At 36.7% G+C, this 25,012-nt stretch overlaps 4 protein-coding genes and 1 long non-coding RNA gene across 5 annotated transcripts; 2 read left to right on the top strand and 3 right to left on the bottom strand.

Annotated features, from left to right (window-relative positions):
- Window positions 1-6,896, bottom strand: LOC116298998 (tRNA wybutosine-synthesizing protein 5). Its single transcript, XM_031707601.2, has 10 exons — window positions 6,329-6,896; window positions 5,125-5,191; window positions 4,585-4,707; window positions 4,226-4,269; window positions 3,605-3,697; window positions 2,772-2,939; window positions 2,108-2,180; window positions 1,628-1,690; window positions 959-1,033; window positions 1-682 (listed from the first exon to the last, which is right to left on the bottom strand). Exons 1-10 carry the CDS (start codon window positions 6,772-6,774, stop codon window positions 410-412), a joined length of 1,425 nt encoding a protein of 474 aa, XP_031563461.1. The 5' UTR covers window positions 6,775-6,896; the 3' UTR covers window positions 1-409.
- A 510-nt stretch (window positions 6,897-7,406) lies between these two features.
- LOC116298995 (Golgi-associated PDZ and coiled-coil motif-containing protein-like) lies at window positions 7,407-16,720 on the bottom strand. The gene is made up of 7 exons (XM_089038267.1): window positions 16,501-16,720; window positions 13,869-14,033; window positions 12,347-12,522; window positions 11,422-11,704; window positions 10,951-11,207; window positions 10,343-10,432; window positions 7,407-9,466 (listed from the first exon to the last, which is right to left on the bottom strand). The coding sequence occupies exons 1-7, from the start codon at window positions 16,714-16,716 to the stop codon at window positions 9,136-9,138; spliced, it is 1,518 nt and encodes a 505-aa protein (XP_088894393.1). The 5' UTR covers window positions 16,717-16,720; the 3' UTR covers window positions 7,407-9,135.
- Window positions 16,721-17,700: 980 nt separating this feature from the next.
- Window positions 17,701-19,253, top strand: LOC116298999 (uncharacterized). Its single transcript, XM_031707602.2, has one exon. The coding sequence runs from the start codon at window positions 17,785-17,787 to the stop codon at window positions 18,463-18,465; it is 681 nt and encodes a 226-aa protein (XP_031563462.2). The 5' UTR covers window positions 17,701-17,784; the 3' UTR covers window positions 18,466-19,253.
- Window positions 19,254-22,301: 3,048 nt separating this feature from the next.
- On the bottom strand, window positions 22,302-24,447 carry LOC148906811 (uncharacterized). Its single transcript, XM_089038378.1, has 2 exons — window positions 24,159-24,447; window positions 22,302-23,892 (listed from the first exon to the last, which is right to left on the bottom strand). Exons 1-2 carry the CDS (start codon window positions 24,424-24,426, stop codon window positions 23,132-23,134), a joined length of 1,029 nt encoding a protein of 342 aa, XP_088894504.1. The 5' UTR covers window positions 24,427-24,447; the 3' UTR covers window positions 22,302-23,131.
- On the top strand, window positions 23,271-24,230 carry LOC148906812 (uncharacterized). Its single transcript, XR_016121417.1, has 2 exons — window positions 23,271-23,439; window positions 23,709-24,230. It is a non-coding gene; the product is annotated as an uncharacterized LOC148906812 (long non-coding RNA).
- Window positions 24,448-25,012: the final 565 nt, after the last annotated feature.

Here is a 25,012-nt window from a genome sequence, read left to right on the forward strand (position 1 = left end):
TTTCGTATATTCAATCTTGTAGATAGATTTTTAATGAATATGATTCTAACAGCATTCTACAATTTTATTTTTTTACAATTTTTTAAAGTTCCCCTGTTCAACGTTTAAAGATAAACTGGCAAAGGATTATGGGCCTGTATATATTATGGGATAAAAGATGGCGGAGCTGTTTCACCTCGGTTTCCCAAAATATCCCACAATTCAATGCATGATAAGCTCGTTTCCTGTCCTTCTTTAAAATTCAAAAAAGACAAATGGGTAGCTTTAATAGTAAAATAACTTATAATGTATGCAATGTAAAAATATTTTGAATTTTTATCTATAAATATTTCTTTTACAAGCCATGCTTTATTTATTTTTTATACTACAGTGCCAAGATATTATCGGAGTCAACGAGAAAGATGATTTATCATAATTCTTCTTTTTCCGCACTTGGTTCTATTTCTGGTTCAACAAGCGCGCCGCCAGCTGGAGGCCAGTGATCGCCGTCTGCATCATCCCACAAGTCCGTTAGATCATTTTCCTCCCACTCATCCTCACCTTGTCTTTCCTCTTTTGACCAATCAGGAGGCAGCTGTTCGTCAGCCAATTCTCTTTTGACAGGGGGTGGTAGGTTTGTATTTTCCTGCTGCTGTTGCAGCTCAATGACTTCGTTGAACAGGTTTCGAATGGTCTCCAAGTTCTGTGAGAAAACAGGATTCAGTTTGAGGGCCCTTTGGGGATCTGATTAAGGGAAGGATTTCATTTTCTGTTAGATCGATTTGCTGATGAAAGAAGGCAACCTGGCAAAAACTATCGCGATAATGTTGGCAAATTTATATCACAATGGTAATGTTTGTCTAGTGCTGTTGTTCAGATTGAATATTTTTTACATTAAATTCGGCATTACTTATTTAGAAAAGCATGAGTACTGGTGCCTCGTATCACTGGAGCAGCAAATTAATAGTGGTTCTCTTACATCTTGGCTTAGGATGTCCAGCTCTTTCTTAGTAATCACACCATCTGTTGGATCTACGTCTAAGATAACAAAAACCTGGAAGAAAAGTTCAAAATTGTTATGAAAATTAAAAACAATACGGGAAAAGATAAAGAAAACCTGACGTAGCACAGACATTGCGTGTATGTACATTGCTAATAGAGACCCGTAGCATCAGGTTTACCGCTAACGGCTAGGAATCAGCTGGCCCAGAAACACGCCCGCCAACATGGAAAAACACTTAACATCAATGAAATTCAATATGGCGGCTCTTCCAGCGACAACTTTTTTATGACGCCTTACTCAAATGTAAAGTTTGACGGAAGACGCCTGACGTGCGATTGCAAATTTGAGTTTGCGGGGCTAGCAAGAACGTCATGCTAAAGGTCTCCATTATACCGCCTCTCACTGCTGTGGACTTGGGTTCGATCCCCTGACTTGTCATCAGGCGTCATCGTGAAGATGCTTCTCGCGGGTGCTTTTTCCCTCGTTTAATGAAAACCCAGAAATTCGTAAGTTCCTGTGCGCAAAACAGGCTTAGATAATCCAGCTGCCGATGTGATGCACTCTAATCTACTCTCTTCCTCAGGGCAAAGAGGTGTTTTTTCCTCGTTAATGAAAACCAAGAAAAGCATAAGTTCCTGTGCAAACCTTTTTCATGAGTTCTCTTATCTTGCCGTCCATTTGTGAATCAGGTTCCACAAGATCGCCTGCCTGTTTCAGGAGAAAAGGGGAAATAGTGAGAATAACAAATAACGAAGCCACGTCTCAAGGCAACGACTTTGAAAAACATCGACAATTTCCAGGAAAGATTGATTTTTTTTTGGAAGGATAACTTGCTTCTTCTGTTTTAAGTCCTAGCTGCTCAATGCGCGCTCCTTTTGGGTGCAATGCTTTAACACTTTCGGACTTGTACCTTTCTTTTTTTTTTTTTTTTGCCGGTCCAAATACTTTGTCCCCTAGAAAATTTTATTCAGTATGAATGTTAGACTAAGGTCAAACTCCGAACATCATGTGAGCCGAACCTAATGACATCAAAGAAGACCGTCTTGTTATCCCTTGTCTCATTTTAGGTTCGGTTCATGTGAAGTCCGACGTCTGACCTGAGCAAGTACATGTTAAAAATAGTACCTCTATAATGACTTCCATCAAATCTTCAAATCTCATTGGTCCCTTGGTTTTGATTCTGTGGTTCAGTCTCCCTCTGTCAAGAAATATCATCAAATTTTAACGATCGAGTAGGTAATTATGACCTACGATTACAATTTTTTCTAAAAAAAGGTTCCTTGTTTTCTCAAACTTCGACTATAACTTCTTCTTACCCATAGTACACTATAATGCCTTTATCCATTTAAGACCACCTTCCACTGAATATTATCTCTTTCTCTCTCTTTACCGGTAATGAGTTTGAGAAGATAAACTTTTCCCATATTTCAGACCACATGTCATTCCCTAGAGTATCATTTCTTTGTTAAGTGGTTGCGCATGAGAAGTCACAAGAATTTGGATACTACAACTCACTCAAACAAAGAATCTTATTTTAAAGAAAATGACACGTGATCTAAATATGGAAAATCTTATTGCCGAGCCGAATAATCCTATTGACGACATCCGTAGAACCAATCACAGGCACAGCACAATCACATCCTTTCTATCCCGTTTAGCTGCGCCACTGCTGTATTTGCGGTGGTGACAACCGATAATAAGTTTTTATCGTTCATCCAATCAAAATGCAAGGTGTTGGTCACGGCACGGTCATTTATTCTGGAAGTGAATTCAATTGGTTTTCAGTTACCTGATCATTTTATGCTCTGCATCGTAGATTTTGTCGAACCCGACAAACGTCACATCTTTTAGAGTCAGGTTAGCATCAGGATCGCAGTGATCAAAGTCTACTTCCGCCTTGTTTTTCCACCATATGTTGACTGCTATGTTGTGATTGAATGACGTCACCTGATGCACCCTACGTGTAAAAATGATGTCACATCATCATGACGTCATCTAAATGCATCTTAAGATTACGTCATTTCGGTAATTTAAGAGTCAAAATGTGACATCATCTGATGAATCCCACTGACGAAAAATGCACCCTACGTGTAAAAATGATGTCACATCATCATGACGTCATCTAAATGCATCTTAAGATTACGTCATTTCGGTAATTTAAGAGTCAAAATGTGACATCATCTGATGAATCCCACTGACGAAAAAGGCATCATCATTTCTACTTCTACCCAGTGATGAAATGACGTCATCTATGGCTCTACTTGCAATAATGTTATCGTTTGATGAACTCTACGTGTAAGACAACACTTTATCTACCAAGCATGTGAAATGATGTCATGTGAAGGTACTCCTAATGTACTCCTAATGCCCTTAACCTAAAGCACCCAATATATAAGGAGCAGACATGGGGTTTAGGGTGTAAAGGGAACATACAGACAGTCACCAGACAGTCACCAGGATTGATCAAGGTGCCTACCCCACCCTACACCCCTAGGGAACTTTTGTCCACACAAAGGTAACTTACCAAAGGAAGGGAACATACAGACAGTCACCAGGATTGATCAAGGTACCTACCCCACCCTACACCCCTAGGGAACTTTTGTCCACACAAAGGTAACTTACCAAAGGAAGGGAACATACAGACAGTCGCCAGGATTGATTGTCACCTCATAATGTTCCATGTTGTATAGACCTGGGTACTGATCGAGGTCAACCCTAATGAAAATGAACAACAATGATTTTACTTCCAAAAAATCCATACCTCCTCTAAAGAGGAATCTTGAGATTGGAGAGCATATATATCTTAATGGTATTCTTTTCTTTTTTTCTAGGGACTAATAAAAATTCATGTGTCATTCCCTTGAGTAGACTGATTCCATGTTTTCGCTCTGTTGTCAATTCTGGATATCGCTAACACATAGGTTGAGCGGCACAACCCACAAAGGAGCGAAAACTACGACTTATGGAATCAGCCTATCCCTTGAGAATAAAATTCTTTGCTCAAGTTTCATGCATATTAATTTATCTTCTCCAGCGTCACTGATAAACAAAGAAACAATACTCAAGATAATGACATATGGCCTGAAATGAGAAAACAATGGATTGCATATTTTTGACATGGACTTTTCATGGGATAGTGAACATGGTGGTTTAGCTTCAATACAAACATCACCATGCCTTATATAATATTGTTTTCACCCAAGCTAGACCACAATGCATCATGATCAGTCTATTCTGGCTTACCTGTCAACATCCACACTTGAGTATCCCAGATCTGTTACATTGATCTAGAATTGAGGAAATCTTTTAGAGAGCAATCAGCTGTTTTTTAAGTTTTACAGAGCATAGAAGAAGCTGAGGAGTACCCAAGCCCTCGGAAATTCACAACTACCTATGTCACAATTTTGGAAAGTTCTTGCAACAGAGTAACTTGCTGTCTGTATTGTTTAGTTCCATAAAATAATCCATACCCTCCCTCCCTCCCAAAGGAATTTTGAATTTTTGAGGGGTGGAGGTTGGGGGGAGTCAGAGAAAGAACAAAATTATAGTGTTTTTATGGAAGAAAATTGGAAAATTAAACAACAAAACGGATATCAGGTTACCAGATCCATGTATTTCTTATCCACGATAAAGAACCTCTTGCTTCCTCTGAAGACACAGTTTAAGTTCTCAGCATAGTCATTGTGCAATACAGACTTAGTTCCACCATTACTCATCCACATCATCTATGATAAAGAATAGCATAGTAGTAAATATAATGGTAAGGATATAATGGTAGAGTATGGATATTTCTTGGAACTATACAACATACCTTCCTCAGCCCCTCCCCACCCCCTCCCCACCCCTTGCAAATTCTAATCTACCTCTGTGGGGGGGTATGGATATTTTCTGGAACTACACAATATACCCTCCTCAGACCCTTTCCCCACCCCTTGGAAATTCCAATCCCTCTGTGGGGGAGGTATGGATATTTTCTGGTACTACACAATATACCCTCCTAAGACCCTCCCCAACCCTTGGAAATTGCAATGATCCTCTGTGGGGGAGGAATGCATATTTTCTGGAACTACCTAATTAAAATTTGAATTATCTTAGCACTTCCTAAATGCACTCTATTTCTCTAGGGATTTCTTTGTACTCACATTATACAACAAGTTTTCATGGATCATGTTCTCACAAGCCAAGCAAGAAGGAACTAGAACATCCTTCCTTCATTAATTAAAAGAAAAATAACAGGAACTGTGAGAAAAGGTAGCCTTAATTTTTAGCACTTAAAGAATCAATTTCAAGGAAGTTAAACATGTGTTTTTAATGGACTTTTCTAGTATGAGGTTATCTTAAATAAATGTAAAAAATAACAATTATGTAAAAATAACTCTCCGAAATTGTTACTTTTTATAAAACAATCAAGTTATTAATTTTCATTTTGTCAATAATAAATTAAATATATTATAATGAATAATAATATTTCTATTTGTCTGTAATTACTTAGAGGGTGGGAGTCAATGGAGATGAAAATTTGAAGCCTCTGCACAAAGGGGAGTAATCTCCGCGGTCCCTGGTTAGATAAATAAGAGCTCTTCTCTAGAGTGCATTCAGTCAAACTGTTGAACAGTTGATGTCACCCACGAGTAAACAGCTACTGAGATCAGGGGGAGAAATGATGATACAAATGAATGTCTATTCACTCATTCTCTTGTAAAACAATCCCCCAGATTAGCATGACCGTTATTTGGCGTGCTTTTACTATTTTAGGTGACGTCAACTAAATAGTTATCTAGGTTAGACACATTTATCTAACTATTCAACAGGTGACTGAATGCACTCTACCACCCCTCCCCTACTGGATTTTAATGAGACAGCAGGAAAATTACAAATTCAAAAATATCCACAAAATTCAGCATTGTTAGCTGAAAAAATATTAAGAGTTCTAGTGCTAAAGGAAACTTAAACATACGTGCCAATTTCATAGTAAATTCTGCCACCACCTGGCAAAAAAAAAAAAAGAAACTTCGAAGGAACGAATCAACGAAGGGGAATTTTAAACCGGAAGTTAAACTTCAAATTCATTAATCGAGGGAAAAATAAACCTTTTTGATAAAGAATTAAACTATAATATGAAATATCCTCTTATTTAAATGCTTTTATACAAACTAGAATACAGTATTGAATTTAGAGGTCGAAATCAAGTCGCTTTTCTGGATGTAAACAAAGACCCTTGAGAAGGGGGAGGGCTAACATTGTACAACATTTCTAAGTTTTAGAATTAAATATCTTCTAGAAAATCTAAGCTTTAAAGTTGAAAATAATAAGCGATCATAAGACTTATTTTCTCTAGTTTCTTACCTTAGAAAATTAGGCACACTATTGACCATATAAACGTCTTTCTTTCTGTAGTGTTTTAAGTATGTGCTGAAGGGTACATCGTTTGCTGGTTGACTTCTGTTTTCTTTCTTTTTCGTCTCAACTGTCACGATATATTCTCGGCTTTCTGGGTACGAAAGAAAATATTCATCGTTCCATAACTTGTAGGCAGGAGAACGCTTAGCTGCGTCTTTGAATAAGACTGGTTTCGATGGAGACACGAAGTCTTGGAAGAACTGTTTTGGAGTTGGAAATCCTTCAAAGACTTCAACTTGGTGACGTTTACCGTAGGAAAAAATTGGCTCCAAGTGTCCTTTCTTTTTGTTCTGGTCCACTTCACTACATTCGAATAAACTTAGATATGTAAGAATCAAAGTTGCAAGGTATAAAAAGAAAACTGGTTTCTTTGAGAGCAAACGAGCCAACATAATTTTTGTTGAGTCCTAAGTGTCTAAGTATTAAGTCAACTTGTACTCAGTTGTATCATATATACAGTGTTAAGAGAGAACAGATGAGCTTTTACAGTAAAGTGAGGGCGGGTTTTGGAGACTCAAATGAAACAATTATTAACTGTGAAATTTTTTTTTTCGACCAATCAAAAAACGGAGATGGCATTAACTTCTTAGCTTAAAACTCAGTGAATCTTATTAAAGTGGGGCCTTCAAATTGTTTATATTAATTGGAACATTTGGAATTCAAATTTTTGGACGGAAACATCTGTTGTTTATTACAATATATCTAGAAACAAGATCGGCAGCTGTAATGGATTTTGACTTTGAAGTTTATGAGCTGTGAATAAATATTCATGACAAAAAAATTTAGGAAATGAGATGGCAAAAAAGAAATATACTGAATGACAATCAATGAAAGGCAAATAGAAGAAAATGAAAAAAAATAGAATACTCAAGTTAAGAAAATTAAAATTTGTGAAAAAGCAAAAGTGGAAGAAGAAATAATTAAGCTTGATAATAAAGATTATTAGAAAATATAACTCAAACTTTGAAGCATTAAAGTATCTAAATTTAAACTTGTAAAGAAAGAAAGAAAGATTGAAACAACATAGTTTTAATCTTTAATAATTTGCTCATAAAATCCATTATGAATGTAAATATACAATTTTACAGTCGATTGTATTTTGTGTCTATTTCTTTCAATTTTCAAGCCGTTGCCAAATTTTGGACCTCCAAAAATATTGTCTTTCTTATTCCCTTTCCTTCCCTTCCCCTAACGGGAGTAATCTCGAGATCCCATTTCCTGAGGTTCCCATTTTCTTATTTCCAATTGTTTGATGCAAATATTTTAGTCAAAAATTGTTTTTTTTAACAATATTAGTACCGTAAATACAACTCGAAAAATTCCATTTCCTTGCTCTAGTTGCTAGGAAATTGGAAGTTCCATGGAACACTTATTTTAAACATAAGTGTTATTTTGACCAAATATATATCTATATTGTGAAGTGCGCATAAGAATTCTTGAACATTTTATCTTAACCATAAGAGTTATTTTGACCAAATATATATCTATTTAAAGTGTGCTTAAGAATTCTTGAACATTTATAGTATGATTTCCACTTTCATCAAAATATTTTCTAATCTTCAAGGAATTCTACTTCATTCTATACTTAAATCATTAATTAATTTTGAAAAAGATTGCAGAACAAACATAGAAAGCACTGAAGACAAAACATGAATTGCGATAAAATACTTATATCAGAAATATCAGTGTTTTAAGCAATCACCTCACCAAATCACTAAAAAATTATTGAATCTGCTAAGGCCATATACTCTATGATTTGATTGACACTAGTATATTGCAGATTTACCTGTTATGGTGTTTGTCTTGACCAGAGCGAAGTAGTGAAAACAGTGGTAACTTACTCTATGATATATTTGATTGACAATAGTCTATCACCAATTTACCTGTCGCAACCTTTGTCTTAATCAGCACATTCATATACCACCCAACCACTACTAGAATCCCTTGCACACTTTCTTTCATTCAGTTCATTAGCACCAATTGTCCTACTATTGTCACAGGGAATACATATTTGAATAAGAAAGAAAGTTTGTAAAGCATTCTGGTAGTGGTAGTAAAAAGATGCAATTGGCCTGTCAATCAATTCTAGAGCCAAAGGGGTTGGATGCTTGACTCATAGCCAGTTATTTTACTTTTACTATAAACAAAGTACTACTACTCTGAGTCAAGAAATTTGGTCCAAGATTTGTCATATTAGGCAGATTAAGAACCCTGTTTTTTCTTCCCGCAAATGGCAAACGTGACCACGTTTTCATTGTTTCCCTACAATTCATGTAACCTTTTGCAAACCTTCCTGATAAAGACAAGTATTCTTTTGTTTATCTACTACTTGGGGATTTTTGTGATTCCTTTTCACTAATTTCAAAGAATTTTTTAATGGTCAACTGACGTTTCACGTTTGCTGTAAACGAGAAGCTTAACCTCTCTATTAACAGCTAGCCCCACCCCCAAGGTTTTTGAGTCAAGTGCTATGGAGAATGATGATGTCTACTTATTGGCCTATTTTGTATTGCACAAGTTCCCCTTTCTTGTTAATTATCAGCCAAAGCTCAAGAACAACAAACCAGAGTACCAGGGAGGTACAAAGCAGCATAACTTTGCATTTCTGTGGGGGGAGGAGAGGTGGTGGATATAGACAACACTGTCAAATAACGGTACCCTGCCTGGCACTCTTTTGCCAACTTGCCCTTGAGCTGAGAGAGAGGTACTGAAAAGCACTTGGCTCTAGAGTTTTTACATTTTTAACACTAGAATTATGATGTTGGTGAAAACAGTACACCTCCCTCCTCATCCTTAGAATGATCTGGCGGTACATATACTGATGACATCAGACTCCCAATATTAATTCCTTGACTTGATCCTGGAGAAAGCGACGACTGAGAACTAGAGAGTGATGAGTGTAATGATAGATTCCGAGGAATTTGCTCTGCACTGTGATTTCTAGGGGAAGTAGGTGAGGTGGTGCTTGATGATAACATCACTGCGGTGGATGTCTGTGTAGATGGTTTTGTCTCTCCAGGATGGTGGGAAGGTAGGTAGGGTAGCGTTGCCTCTAGTGTGATAGAGGAGTCTAGTAGTCTGCTTCTGAAACATAAAAGACATATAAAGGTTATTTACAGGCCAGGAAGTCCAGATAGGGAGGTTAAATTTTTGATCCAAGGATGTTAGACTTTGGTCTGTTCTATAGGCACAGGACACAGTTAAACCTCTATACTTTACTACTTCTCATAAAACCCACGAATAATTAATGAGGAAAACACAATAGAAATCATTGTCCAAGGAGGAGGTTGTATATCTGATACAAAATCATCCTGATTTGCATAAACTTTAAAGTGCTACTACGACGAAAATCGCTCAAACTTGGATTCAGCTGAAACTTCCTAAAAATACTCTTTAAAGGTCCAAAAATCAAAGTATAAAGTGTTTTCTCGATATTCAGGACGAAAGTATGATATTTTTACGATTACTTTTTGGAGTCTGTGACGTCATATACTCAACATCAAACATTGCTACACATATTTCTTTGTATATAAATCCTTAATTTATTTTATTCCTATAAAGCCCAAAGGGTGGCTAATGTGCTTATTTCACATTACTTGTGACTATAATTTATATTTTGGGGTATTTGGGTATTTCTTTCTCAGTTTACTACTGATATTTTGATCATAAACTACAAAGAAATGTATGGAGCGATGTTCGATGTTGAGTGTATGACGTCACAGACTCCAAAAAATAATCGTAAAAATATCATACTTTTGTCCTTAATATCGAGAAAACACTTCATACAGTGATTATTGGACCTTTAAAGAGTATTCTTATGAAGTTTCAGCTGAATCCAAGTTTGAGCGATTTTCGTCGTAGTAGCACTTTAACTTTCAGGCACAATCGTTAAACAAAGAAATGATAAATCGGTCAATTATTAGGTGAATAAAATAGACAATAAAAGAATGGAACATTTACCTAGTAGAGTCTCCAGTAGAGTTCGTCATGTACACATCCCCATTGGCCAGTTCTGTAGCAGGGTCTTCTACTTTACCAAGCATGCTATATCTATATTAATCAAACAAACGAAAAATAAAATAAGAGGAAAAAATGAAATTTTACTGCCTACTCCAGTTTTCCTTATTAGAGACTTATTTATTATTCACACACATAAATTTACTTACAAAAATAATACAGCAAATTGAAATAAAGTTTAAATATACAATTAATGTGATAACTAGGACATGTTGAAAAAGAATTTAATTGTTAGGTGTGTGTGGCTGTCGAAATAGTTAAAACTTTCATATTGACAGTCACAAAAATCAACGTTTGAGCAGAAGCTTTGCGTCATGAATATTTCATCATGGAGTGATTTGCACAGATTCTCCAACATTCGTAAGCAGAGTTGATTGTTGGTTCTCATCTGTTCTTCAAGTTTTTTTCCTGGTTCTCCCATTTATTTCCTCCCCCCACGAAAAAAGACTTCTAAATTCCAATTTGACTCTAGTCGCTAAAGGAAATTTACAATCTCTACTACCATGTGTAAATCCAAAATTAATAAATTCAATTATTAGTTATTAACCAACCTCTTAGCGTCTTCATCCTCCCAATCATCATCATCTTCATCACTAGAATCATCTGGTGCTACGTAAAGGACTTCCAAGGTTATATCACCATGTACGCTAGACAGAATCTTTACAGCCTCATTATGCTTCGCTTCTTGAAGGTCAATTCCATTGACGGCAAGGACAGCATCTCCTACATATAACCCCCCAGACCGTGATGCTGGCATTCCATCATGGATTTCAGATATGAGAATGGGAACCCCATGTTCTTTACCTCCCTGGAAATGGATGAACAAGCTGAACGTAAGAGTAACATACTGCAGTATGAAGGATGGTGATGATTAAGTGTACTGGGAAATGTGGAAATTCACATACTTCTTGGAATCTCATTTTCAGTATCTTTTGAAGCATTTCTGGGTAAGAAAGGGGATTACATTGACACCCAGTAACCCATACCTAGAACTAACACTGATTATATTTAAAAATACCTACCGTTATCGATACCCCTAACCCTTCATTTTTTTCCTTATGTACAACCACTGTCCTCGGCTCCCCAATACCCCTTCGCTTTCTATTTAAGGAGTTGGCATCCTCATTCTCACTTGGATCAGGTAGAGGTGGCTTGGGTGGTTTATTATGTGGATCCTTACGGCCTCGACATGCTCGTATGACAGTTTTATGTCGGTGTAAATGAATTTCGGCTTCTATTTGATTCCATAGTTTGTCGTGTGCACTCCCTCTCATGTCTCTACCAAGAAGTTGAATCTGTTGTATTCTAAAATAAATATTTTTTTTCAATCATTTTAATTAATTACAATTCGACCTCAAAATCAGAGGACCGTGTGTTAAATGACTCTTTGTGGTTAATACTTTCTTTCCCTCTTCAAAAAAAGGTTATTTAGTATTTTATCTTATTTTCAAACCCCAAGAAACAACCTCTGGGCTGATCTAAGTCAGGGCACGGCTAACTCACAGATAGAACCCTGAAACAACCTCTGGGCTGATCTAAGTCAGGGCACGGCTAACTCACAGATAGAACCCTGAAACAACCTCTGGGCTGATCTAAGTCAGGGCATGGCTAACTCACAGATAGAACCCTGAAACAACCTCTGGGCTGATCTAAGTCAGGGCATGGCTAACTCACAGATCAAACCCTGAAACAACCTCTGGGCTGATCTAAGTCAGGGCACGGCTAACTCACAGATTGAACCCTGAAACGACCTCTGGGCTGATCTAAGTCAGGGCACAGCTAACTCACAGATCAAATTGGAATTTGGTTTGTGAAGGCAACTGGAAAAACATGTTCTTTGGTCTTAACAATCATAACAAATGTAGTGGTAGTAGTAGCATGTGGAGCCAACTTCACAGAAGATATTTCTAAGAGGCCTATTTTAAACATTTTGTTGTTTAGGCTTACCTCCCAGCCAGCTCTTTATCTAAATATTTAGCAGCAAGCCTTGCTCCATACACTTCTCCTTGCAACGAGAATATGTGCTTTCTAAGATTATTGTTTTCTTTTTCAAGATTTTTCACTTCGCTTTCTAACTTGGCTTCTTTTATAGCATCTTTCTTGTATGTGGAAATCTCACTTTCCTATGAAGATAAGAAAATGAGTTGAATAATTTTATTTCATGGACATCATACACAGTTTCTAAGATCGGCTTGATCGATTTTTGTCCACGATGGACCCTACTGTAAGATAAAAAATATGTTGTACTAGAATACCGAAGACATGGGTTTGAGTCTACAAGGGAATAATATGACATTTTGTCTCTTATTTGAGATTATTCTGCAGATAGGCTGGTGCTGCACAATAGGACTCAGGGTCCCCTTCGAGGTACATCGCACCAATTTCCAACCCCATAAAATCCCCATACCCATCCCACAATCAACCCATTAAGAAATCATTAGTAATGGCCAGACACCGAGGGTGGTCACTGCCTGGGTTTTTTTACGTCCTCAGTGGTTCTTTTACGTCCCTCTGTTCCAGGGTGAGGTAGTGTGGAGAGACGGGACCACCACTTTACGTGGTCATCTGAGCCATGTGAAGGTCTAACTGTTTGTAGTTGTTATTATGAAGGCAGCACCTTCTCCTCAGTTATTTTAAGATCCTGAGTGTTGGTCTGGCGGGGACTCTTAGGGAGTGTCATGGATAAAAACTGACCAAAATGATCCAAGAAAATGTATATATGACTTTTGAAATCCACACTTGCAAGTTAAAATTAAAAATTGTATTTTGACATCAAAAATAAAATTATAATTTGATTAATTATTTTTTATCTTTTTGCAGCCTTTACAAATTCTTACTGTAGATGTAACAAGGGCACTAGGATACCTGAAGTGATTGAATTTTTAAGATACAGTAACTAAATACAAGTATAACAAGCTTTGATTCAAACAATTAAGAAAAAAAACTATAAAAATCCAATCACTTTAGGTGTCGTATTGCCCCTGGATGTAAGCCTGAGAATAGAAATATCAGAGGATTGAGTTGTATGAGGATAGTGTGATGGTGCACCAGGAAACATAGTGTGATGGTGCACCAGGAAACATAGTGTTATGGTGCACCAGGAAACATAGTGTTATGGTGCACCAGGAAACATAGTGTGATAGTGCACCAGGAAACATAGTGATGGTGCACCAGGAAACATAGTGTTATGGTGCACCAGGAAACATAGTGTGATGGTGTACCAGGAAACATAGTGTGATGGTGCACCAGGAAACATAGTGTTATGGTGCACCAGGAAACATAGTGTGATGGTGTACCAGGAAACATAGTGTGATGGTGCACCAGGAAACAATCCTGGAGCTGATACAAAGGAGGTGAGCACCAGTAGAATGAATCATACAATCAAAATTAATAATGGAGGATTTCCAATGTTGGTGTATAGTTTGTAAATGATATATTCATAACAGTTATACTTACAGTGGATACTTACTAATTTGTTTTTAATTGTTTCAGAATCAGCATGAGTTCCTGCTGACGCATGTAGCTGTAATTGAACTGCATGTAACTGTAGCAATAAATTATTGACCTCCTTCTCCATTACTTTTCGTGTGGCCTGTTCTTCTACGATGTCATGTCGAAGTGCAATCAATTCAGCCTGATTATGGGAAAAAGAATTATAAATTATTTATTATTATTATTATTAACACTAACGAGCATTAATTTTTGATTACGCTTAATTGTTATTTAGGATTGATTGGATCAGTAAATGGAACACAATCGAACATTCAATTATGCTCGATCAAATGCAATGGAATTCACAATTTTTTTAGCATTCTATTCCGTTCGATTGCCGAATGCAATTGAATCTAATCATGTGATTGCATCCTATTTATTCGATTGATTATTGATTGGGAACAGGGGAAGGGTATGTGTGAAAGGTGAAACCTTCTCAACAATTAATGAGCCCAACAAAAAAGGATTTACCTCGTAGATAAATAATAATCAAAAACAATCATCTTCAGTGTATAATTATAAAAAAATGCCTCAAAACATGCTTTATCAAATCTCTTTTGATATACTGCATTGCTCAAAATATCATTCCTCCCTTACAGAGGGGGATTGAAATTTCCAGAGTATGGGGAAGGGTCTGAGGAGGGTATATTTTGTAGTTCCAAAAAATATTCATACCTCCCCAACAGAGGGATTGGAATTTCCAAGGGGTGGGGAAAGGGTCTGAGGAGGGTATATTGTGTAGTTCCAAAAAATATTCATACCTCCCCCACAGAGGGATTGGAATTTCCAAGGGGTGGGGAAAGGGTCTGAGGAGGGTATATTGTGTAGTTCCAGAAAATATCCATACCCCCCCCCTCCCCCACAGAGGTAGATTGAAATTTCCAAGGGAAGGTCTGAGGAAGGTATGTTGTATAGTTAGGAAAAATCCATATACCTCCCCCACAGAAGGGGATTGGAATTTCCAAGAGCTGGGGTGTGGAGGGTCTGAGGAGAGTATATTGTGTAGTTCCAGAAAATATCCATACCTCCCCTAACAGAGGGGGATTGAAATTTCCAAAGTGTGGGGAAGGGTCTGAGAAGGGTATACTGTGTAGTTCCAGAAAATATCCATACCTCCCCCACAGAGGGGGAATGGAATTTCCATGGGGAGGGGCTGAGAAGGGTATATTGTGTGCTTCCTGAAATTTATTAAGTATATAATTTTGGTGCACACAGTAACACGACTTTGCCCCCCCCTCAGCCAATTCAAAAATATGATTAAAATACTCACAGTTTCAAAATTGATAAAGTTTTAAAAATAACACAACAGTAAGATAATCAAAATTTTGGTCAAAAATCAAAAATTATTATCCAAAGGCGAAGCGAATATGAGCCTTAGGCAAATAATTGTTTTGGTGAGTTTTTTTCCCCAATTTTATTTATTTCTACAAGTCAGGCACAAATCAACAAACATTCATCTGTAGGTGAATATTTAACAATTGAAGCGGTGAAAATGAAAATGGCCTAAGTGACTTTTTGGGATGTTTTTAAAAAAATAGCCTAAACCAAACAAAAATACCAGCAAACAGCCTCTTTTAGTTTAAACATGAATGTTTAGTATTTATTTTTCATGATTTTGATCGGAAAAGTAGAAAAAAACACTCCTTAGTTACGCATTGGCTTTGCTTGACAACCGATCATCTGTGAACTAGTGTATATTTGCATATCACTTGATGCCTCAAGTGAATTGCATTAACAGTATGCTGTGTGTTCAAGCAGAAACTGTAATTCGATTTTGTCACTGTAAGGCTAATTTAATTGCAGCTTCTCTTTTTTTTTACAAGAGCATGGTATTTTTTGGCACAAATCTATTTTTTCGCCTTTGCAGGAAGCTACACGTCCTTTAAATGCATGTGTGCTTACTATTCGCCGAAGGTGAAGTGATTATCAGGGAATATTTACCGAGACACAAGTCTTCGAGCGGTGAGGTAAATATTCCCCAATAATCACTGAGCCTGAGGCAAATAATTGTTTTAGTATAAATACGCAGGTGATTCTTTCAAAAAAAGGAAAAAAAGAAGACATTTTTTTCCAGTAACAGCAACAAAGTGCCTGGCCGCCATTTTGGATTATCGCTGGAGGTGATTATCGTGTGATAGTGTGAGTTTCTTGACCAATCAGCGTGCGCGATTTTCTATAATCACCTGCATATTTTTTCTAAAGCAGCATAAGACGTAAATTCTGACCAATGAGCGCGCCGGATTTATTATATTCACTTGTGTAAAAATACTAATAGTAATATATTGCATTTCCACAATTGGATTTAGTTCTAACTACAATTTGTAAGTTTATATCGACGGATAATAGTTATTTCCCATTTTGACAGCATCATGACTGGTGCTTTACTTAAAAAACAAAATATTTTAGGTTCTAGCGAGTGTGTTTAAAATGACTTTCAAAAATATTTTCATTCAAAAATGTAAAATTCACTTGTGACAGGCGACATCTGTTGAATTATCTTTTTACTAAATCAAAATAATACAGGAAACATAAATTCACGTCTTAATTCAATAAGGAAATGAATAAATATAAAACAAATAAGTTTAGGATAAAAAAATGGAGTGAATTACCTCAAGTTTAGCATTTCCTTGAAAGATGGTCTGAGCTTTGTGAACGAGTTGTGCGAAAGCAGACGAAAGCTGGGTCATTTTTTGTCGTCCATCATAAGTTATCTCACTTTGATCTGGATCTACCTCGCCTAAAAGGAGATCTAAGTCAACAAAAGCTTTATCAAATTCTTTTTCCAATAGATCAAGCCACCGAAACATCGACACCGCGACCGCCATTTTGTTTGAAAGAACCGGTGACGTCACACGGACCCAGTGACCGCATAGGTTTCTGGGACAGTTGGATGATTTCAGCGCCGTAAAGTTTCTATGGAAACGACTTTTTAATCTCATATATCCAAAGCCAGCCAATAAAGAAATAAATATAATAAGACAAACTGGGTTACTAGTAATTAGATAGATCCGGCGTGTGAGTAGAGATTATTTTTCCCCGGGTCCTCTGGTTTTAACTCAGGCTACGAAACCCAACACGCTAATAAATTCAAATTCACAATGTAATCTGTACCGTTGTTTACTTTATTCTCTACTTTCCCATAACCCATAATTCTTTTTTGTTTGTTCCCATCCCCCCGCCCCCTTCCCCTCCCTTCCCCTCCCTCCCTTCCCCTCCCTTCTCCATTGGTAAAAAAATGAGCGGCTGCTTCCTTGTGAGGTTTCAGGATTTAATCTGTGAATTAGCCGTTCCCTGTCATAGTTTGGGGACTTATTTTGATATGTTTTGACTTAGCATCCGCTAGTTGCCCCCCAGTCAACCGCTTATTTGCCCCCCAGTCAACTCCAAAAAGTCACGTGATTGATAGTAAGCAATTAGTTTCGTCACGCAACACTTACTCCCGCGTGACGACACTAATAGCGGCTGCGTAGGAGACTAGTATTTTGATGTTGGCTAGTAAACACTAGCGTGGACTGCGTCGGTGTTTCTAATGAAAAAGTTATCGTAGATTGATAAGTTCTACACCGTAGTGAAAATAGGAACTGACGTTTCGGACGTTAGTCCTTCGTCGGAGTCAATGACTCCGACGAAGGACTAACGTCCGAAACGTCAGTTCCTATTTTCACTACGGTGTAGAACTTATCAATCTACGATAACTGTTAGACTAGTATTTTCCTTATCTTACAAAACACAAGTATTTTGGGCTACCTGTGGTTTCGAGTCCACAGTCCTCACGTGCTGATACTTATATTCCGTGACTTCGTTAATATTTAACATGACATATTGAAATTTCTCACTCATGCATGAGAAAACAGTAAAGAATCGTTTGTACACTTTTAACACCTAACATAATAATGCTTCTTCGTCGAAGATACAGAACCCTATTAGCAATAGGTGTCGTGCTTTTAGTGGTGAAAATATATATTTATTTTAGCTACAAAAGCTTCGCTTACTACACTAACCAAGCTTGGAATCCAGTCGTTAAATGCTACAACACGAAGCAACACCTTCAGCAGCTCGTGGATCTGACTCACGACGTTCATCACATCTTGAATAAGATGGATATTGAACACTGGCTTATTTATGGTTCGATCTGGGGAGCCAAGCGAGTTGAAGGTCCACTGCCTTGGGACAACGATGTTGATATTGGATTCAGTGGAGAGTCATACTCCTTTTCGTCTCGTACTCTTGACGAATTTCTGAAACCTTTTAAAGACGCAGGGATGACTGTGAGGAACAAATGGCGTCAAAGTGGCACAATAACTATCTCGAAACCAAATTTACCTCTAAGTCTTGACCTTTTTGCATTTTATGAGCATAATGGATGGAAGAAGAGAACAGGACTTGAATCGTGGCTGTTCTTCTTGAACTATGATTATTACCACACTTTTCCTTCGTGGACAGTAGAACCACCTTTACCAGAAGTCCGCTTTGGTCACTTTAACATTTCGATTCCCAAAGGGGAATTTACGGCTCTTAAATATTTATATCGGGATAATTGGTGGACTGAAGTTAAACCAAAAGGTTGCTTATAAAATGGTAATCCGCCCATAATATTTGTTTGATCTCGGCATTTTCAAACATGAATCCTATTTATACGGTGTGACAACTACTAGGATGTTTTTGATTTTTCCCCCTAGTGGCTGCAAAAATTCACTTACTGGCTGTTAAAATTCACTAGGAAGTTTTTAAAAATTCTTCCAACATTGGGAATCGTGCTAGTTCGAAACGACATGCTGCTAAATAATGTTTCAATGAGAAGAGAAACAGCTGGAAATACGAATGGAATCGTGTGGAAAAAGTAAAACGAAACAAGAATGCAACAAAAGTAGATTTTATACGAAGCTGTGAAAGAAAAATAAGTTAAAGAAAACAGTATTTAGCGGCTTCGCAAAACGGATTTTTACGATTCTGCGAAAAACGTCCGTCACGCAATACAAATGCAAATTCGTGATTATACTGACGTCTCATCGAGACAAACTATTGTTTTAACGCTAGGGATCATGCATGGTCGCTTGATTGGGATGGAATGACAACAACACATCTTAAATGAAAATGAAGTTTGGTTTATGAGCTGGTGAAGGCTAAATATTACGCTAAATATCTCGAGAGAAGAGCCTAAATTTCTATCATTTTATCCGAAGTAAACAAACCGTGACGTCATTATGAATTAGGGCAATTGACAAAACTCTCACTAGTATTTTGGTTAGTACTTCATGTAAGACCCCATGTAATGGCACTATTATGCATGGTTCTACACTGTATACATACACGATATAGGATATACTTATAACGTTACTTATATCACTGTATTCATGTGTATTCACTGTATTCATGTGTATTCACTGTATTCATGTGTATTCATGTGTATTCACTGTATTCATGTGTATTCACTGTATTCATGTGTATTCACTGTATTCATGTGTATTCACTGTAATCACGTGTATTCACTGTAATCACGTGTATTCACTGTGATCATGTGTATTCATGTGTATTCACTGTATTCATGTGTATTCACTGTATTCATGTGTATTCACTGTTATCATGTGTATTCACTGTGATCATGTGTGTTCACTGTGATCATGTGTATTCACTGTTATCATGTGTATTCACTGTGATCATGTGTATTCACTGTGATCATGTGTATTCATGTGTATTCACTGTATTCATGTGTATTCACTGTATTCATGTGTATTCACTGTATTCATGTGTATTCACTGTGATCATGTGTGTTCACTGTAATCATGTGTGTTCACTGTAATCATGTGTGTTCACTGTAATCATGTGTATTCACTGTAATCATGTGTGTTCACTGCAATCATGTGTGTTCACTGCAATCATGTGTGTTCACTGTATTAATGTGTGTTCACTGTCATCATGTGTATTCACTGCAATCATGTGTATTCACTGTAATCACGTGTATTCATGTGTATTCACTGTATTAATGTGTATTCACTGTATTAATGTGTATTCACTGTATTAATGTGTATTCACTGTGATCATGTGTATTCACTGTGATCATGTGTATTCACTGTCATCATGTGTATTCACTGCAATCATGTGTATTCACTGTATTCATGTGTATTCACTGTATTCATGTGTATTCACTGTAATCATGTGTGTTCATGTGTATTCACTGCAATCATGTGTATTCATGTGTATTCACTGTATTCATGTGTATTCACTGTAATCATGTGTGTTCATGTGTATTCACTGCAATCATGTGTATTCACTGCAATCATGTGTATTCACTGTTATCATGTGTATTCATGTGTATTCACTGCAATCATGTGTATTCACTGTTATCAAGTGTATTCACTGTTATCAAGTGTATTCACTGTTATCATGTGTATTCACTGTGATCATGTGTATTCACTGTTATCATGTGTATTCACTGTAATCACTGCAATCATGTGTATTCACTGTTATCAAGTGTGTTCACTGTGATCATGTGTGTTCACTGTAATCACTGCAATCATGTGTATTCACTGTTATCAAGTGTATTCACTGTTATCATGTGTATTCACTGTTATCATGTGTATTCACTATAATCACGTGTATTCACTGTTATCATGTGTATTCATGTGTATTCACTGCAATCATGTGTATTCACTGTGTTCATGTGTATTCATGTGTATTCACTGCAATCATGTGTATTCACTGTATTCATGTGTATTCATGTGTATTCACTGCAATCATGTGTATTCATGTGTATTCACTGTATTCATGTGTATTCACTGTTATCATGTGTGTTCACTGTCATCATGTGTATTCACTGTTATCATGTGTATTCACTGTGATCATGTGTATTCACTGTGATCATGTGTATTCACTGTAATCATGTGTATTCACTGTAATCATGTGTGTTCATGTGTATTCACTGTATTCATGTGTATTCACTGTGATCATGTGTATTCACTGTATTCATGTGTATTCACTGTGATCATGTGTGTTCACTGTAATCATGTGTATTCACTGTGATCATGTGTATTCACTGTAATCATGTGTATTCACTGTAATCACGTGTATTCATGTGTATTCACTGTATTAATGTGTATTCACTGTATTCATGTGTATTCACTGTGATCATGTGTATTCACTGTCATCATGTGTGTTCACTGCAATCATGTGTGTTCACTGCAATCATGTGTATTCACTGTATTCATGTGTATTCACTGTATTCATGTGTATTCACTGTATTCATGTGTATTCACTGTATTCATGTGTATTCACTGTAATCATGTGTGTTCATGTGTATTCACTGCAATCATGTGTATTCACTGCAATCATGTGTATTCACTGTATTCATGTGTATTCATGTGTATTCACTGCAATCATGTGTATTCACTGTATTCATGTGTATTCATGTGTATTCACTGCAATCATGTGTATTCATGTGTATTCATGTGTATTCACTGCAATCATGTGTATTCACTGTATTCATGTGTATTCACTGTAATCACGTGTATTCACTGTATTCATGTGTATTCACTGTTATCATGTGTATTCACTGTGATCATGTGTATTCACTGTTATCAAGTGTGTTCACTGTGATCATGTGTATTCACTGTTATCAATGCAATCATGTGTATTCACTGTGATCATGTGTATTCACTGTAATCATGTGTGTTCACTGTGATCATGTGTATTCATGTGTATTCACTGCAATCATTTGTATTGACTGTATTCATGTGTGTTCACTGTTATCATGTGTATTCACTGTTATCAATGCAATCATGTGTATTCACTGTTATCATGCGTGTTCACTGTTATCATGTGTATTTTCTATAGTTTAAAACGATTTTCAAATTTAGTAGAGGAGGAAGATTTTCGGAAAAAACGTGCGGAAACTGAAAAATCCCTCCTTTTATAGCCTTATATCTTTTAACCAATACGGTGACCCCCTTCTCTTTTTTCATTATACCATAACAATGAACTTAAAATAACAGAATTAAAAACAAAAAAAATCATAGAATAATTTTGAAGATTCGGTACTACGTTAAACTTGAACTTGAGTGCTTTGGCTTCTCATTGCTTGCGAAATCCGCGAAACAAAATTTCCACATATTACTTATTTTATATTATATTATTATGTTATATTTTTTGCCTAACAAGCGGCAGTTATTTTTTTCTCACCTTGCATTGCAATTTCATATTTTTGTTACAGCATAAAAATCCAATTTTAATTTTCATGAAAACGCTTCATTTTTCATTTTTCGCTAGTCTAGCAGTGCAATCCTGAATACTGAACTTCGCAGAGAAAATTTCAAGCTTTTTGATTTCTTGTCACAAATGTTTGAGTTGTGGTCGGTTGCAACGCGACAAATAAACAATTAACATTGCGAGAGAAAAAAACATGTGTAAACAGCAGTTTTAGGGCAACATTGAAGGGAAATTTTCTTTTATTTTAAAATGACTTTTGAAAATTATAAGACAATAGAAAAAATTAAGAGAATAAAAGGGACAGCGATAATAGAGGTATGAAACGTCGTTATGCAAAGTGTTTGGCTGTCTCCTTTCTTAGTAAAAGTATACCACCAAACTTCAAGTATATTTGGAGTTATAAAACCATTGAAATGTCCTAAGTTTTTGCTTATTGTTTGTATGTTGTAAATTACGACAAAGTTACGAGCATGCGCAGTGCGTTTTCACCCGTTTTGTAGGTTGATTTCATCGTAATTTCACCGTACAGTATTTATTAACAAGATATTTTTTACAAACAGCAACGTTCAATAACATAATAGCAACTATTAAAATGATGATTATGTTTAACTTTCGTAGATTGATAAATAGAGTGCAAACAATAGAGTACAACACTATAAGTGTGTAACATAAATACCACTAAATACTGCTACATTATGCTAATCCTATTGTTTTCTATTGTTTGATTAGCACTAATTACTCACTAAATAGTGCGAAGCGTTGCACACTTTTAGTCTTTGTACTCTATAACCGTTAAACTTTAGTAATACTAAATAGCACAATTTCATGCAAATTCCATTGTTTTCTATTGTTTAATTAGCAATATTTTGTACTATTTAGTAATAGTGTTTCACAGATTAATTGTTTGCACTCCATATTCTTAATTATCCACAAAGTACCTATATTTCTCCTTTTCGATAAAATGTCTAATCATTATTAATCATTATTATCTCAGCGCGCCCATTAATATCCTCTATTTATTCAATTTAAATGTCTTGCTTAATGTTCACCATGACCACCGGATTTTCCCATGATGACCATTTGCTTCGCTTCGATCTGCTTCAACTTTCCTTGAATTTCGCTAGTTTTCTTTGAACGCACGGGTAGTTTAGTTTCCTCACAAATTGTGGACTGCGTAACATGGTTGTACAATTGGGTAATGTTTCCTACTGAAAGTGGTACCAAACAGGACAGGATAGCTTTCATTATAGTGAAAAGCATACATGTTTCATATTCTGACCACACGGAAGAAGTCGGTTTGCTTCCTTTCTCTAATAGGTAATCAGCACTCCGCATCTTCTTGAATGGTGAGGGGTTTGATCTTTTTCTTTTCGTAACTGGACTATGCGAAACATCGTAAGGCCTAGTGCATTCTCCATACACATTTTTGCAGTTTTTGCAATAGCAATGTTCTCCGCATGGTTTCTTGTTTTTGAAGCAAGGACACTTTGTTTTTCGTGTTGTATTGTTGCATGCGATGTATTCTTTAGATTCTTTATATTCTGCTCTTTCGCCGCACCTGCAGGACATCTGTGCCTTTTCTGTGTCTGTGCTTATTTCATCCTTGTTTTGACAGCCTCTACATCTGCAGCTGTTGCAGCAGGACAATCCCTCCATCACACAAGGACATTTCCGGCCAGCTCGCGCAGCGTCAGTGTCAGTGTCGAATGGTATGCAAGACGACACACTTTGCCCTTTCTTATTTCTTCCACAAGAACAGGTTTTTCTTTGACCGTTCGAAGCGGCCTCATTGGCATTTTCTGTAAAGATAAAATAAAATAAGATAAAAGATAAAATAACAATGAAACATTTGTTATCCAAACTTCGTATGACTGTATTTCAAAAGACTATATTTCGATCAATTCACGAATCACGCGCTTTTTTTCCCGTGAATTAAAACTGAATATATCAAAAAATGCATGAATGAGAACTTATGATATCTCGAATCATGCACTCGCGGATTTAAGTCAAATAACAGATCACGTAAAACCCCTTCCAGTCCCTGATATGATATCGTTTAAATTACCTTCATCGTTGTTCAGCAATGAAGTAGCGTCGTAATGACCTGGACCATAGGCATTAAAGGACATGCATAGCATCTCTGTCACGATCTGCTGTTCGGGTACAAAGGGAATATATGGTAATCCAGGTAAGTTGGTGACGACCAATATGGGAATTTTCAACACATCTGAACACACTTTCATTATCAAGTCTCCCATTTCCCCACAATAGGTCCCTTCATCTCGAAATCGTTCAGTTTCATAGTTCATTTCCTGTTGATCAACTCCAAGCATTTGTTAATAGTCTTCACTTGATTGCACTGCGTTGACAAAAATTTGACGAAGGAAATGGACGTCTTCGTCAAAACTTCCTCCTAAGCCTAAGTCTGTTAAGTATTTCTTTAAAGTTGTTTCCGTTTGCAATTCGTTTGATTTACGAAGCTGTTTAATAATGCTGGCAAAAGCACAGTCGCCATCTCCTGCTACTGGATCACGACTCAAATTAAGTGAGGTTAAATTTCTGCTAAGTAAATCTTCTTGCTCGCTTTGGGAAATATCGTTGTGTCCATTGTCTGTTAACAGAACATTCTTTACTCCAGTCAGCTGCATCCACGGAATATCCATGACGTTAAAACTTCTGTCTTTGCATTGCTTTTTCACTTTCTCAAGTGTGTCGAATAACATTATTGTGTTTTCACAAATCATCGCTGCCACGAAATCGTTGAACATATCCTCGATGGTCTCAATTACCACTAATCCTGATGAATCTGTGTCCAAGTTCTTGATGTTTTTAACTTTACGCTGTTCCCAAACCCTATCTAAACTGTGGTTAGCATTCTGTGTCGCGCTCTTAAAGTAACTCGTTTTCTCTTTTTCGGCA

Source organism: Actinia tenebrosa, unplaced genomic scaffold (assembly GCF_029948245.1).
Source record: "Actinia tenebrosa isolate PJP-AT-01 unplaced genomic scaffold, QUT_ActTen_1.0 PGA_scaffold5__44_contigs__length_20552954, whole genome shotgun sequence".
In the NCBI taxonomy this organism is placed as follows: domain Eukaryota; kingdom Metazoa; phylum Cnidaria; class Anthozoa; order Actiniaria; family Actiniidae; genus Actinia; species Actinia tenebrosa.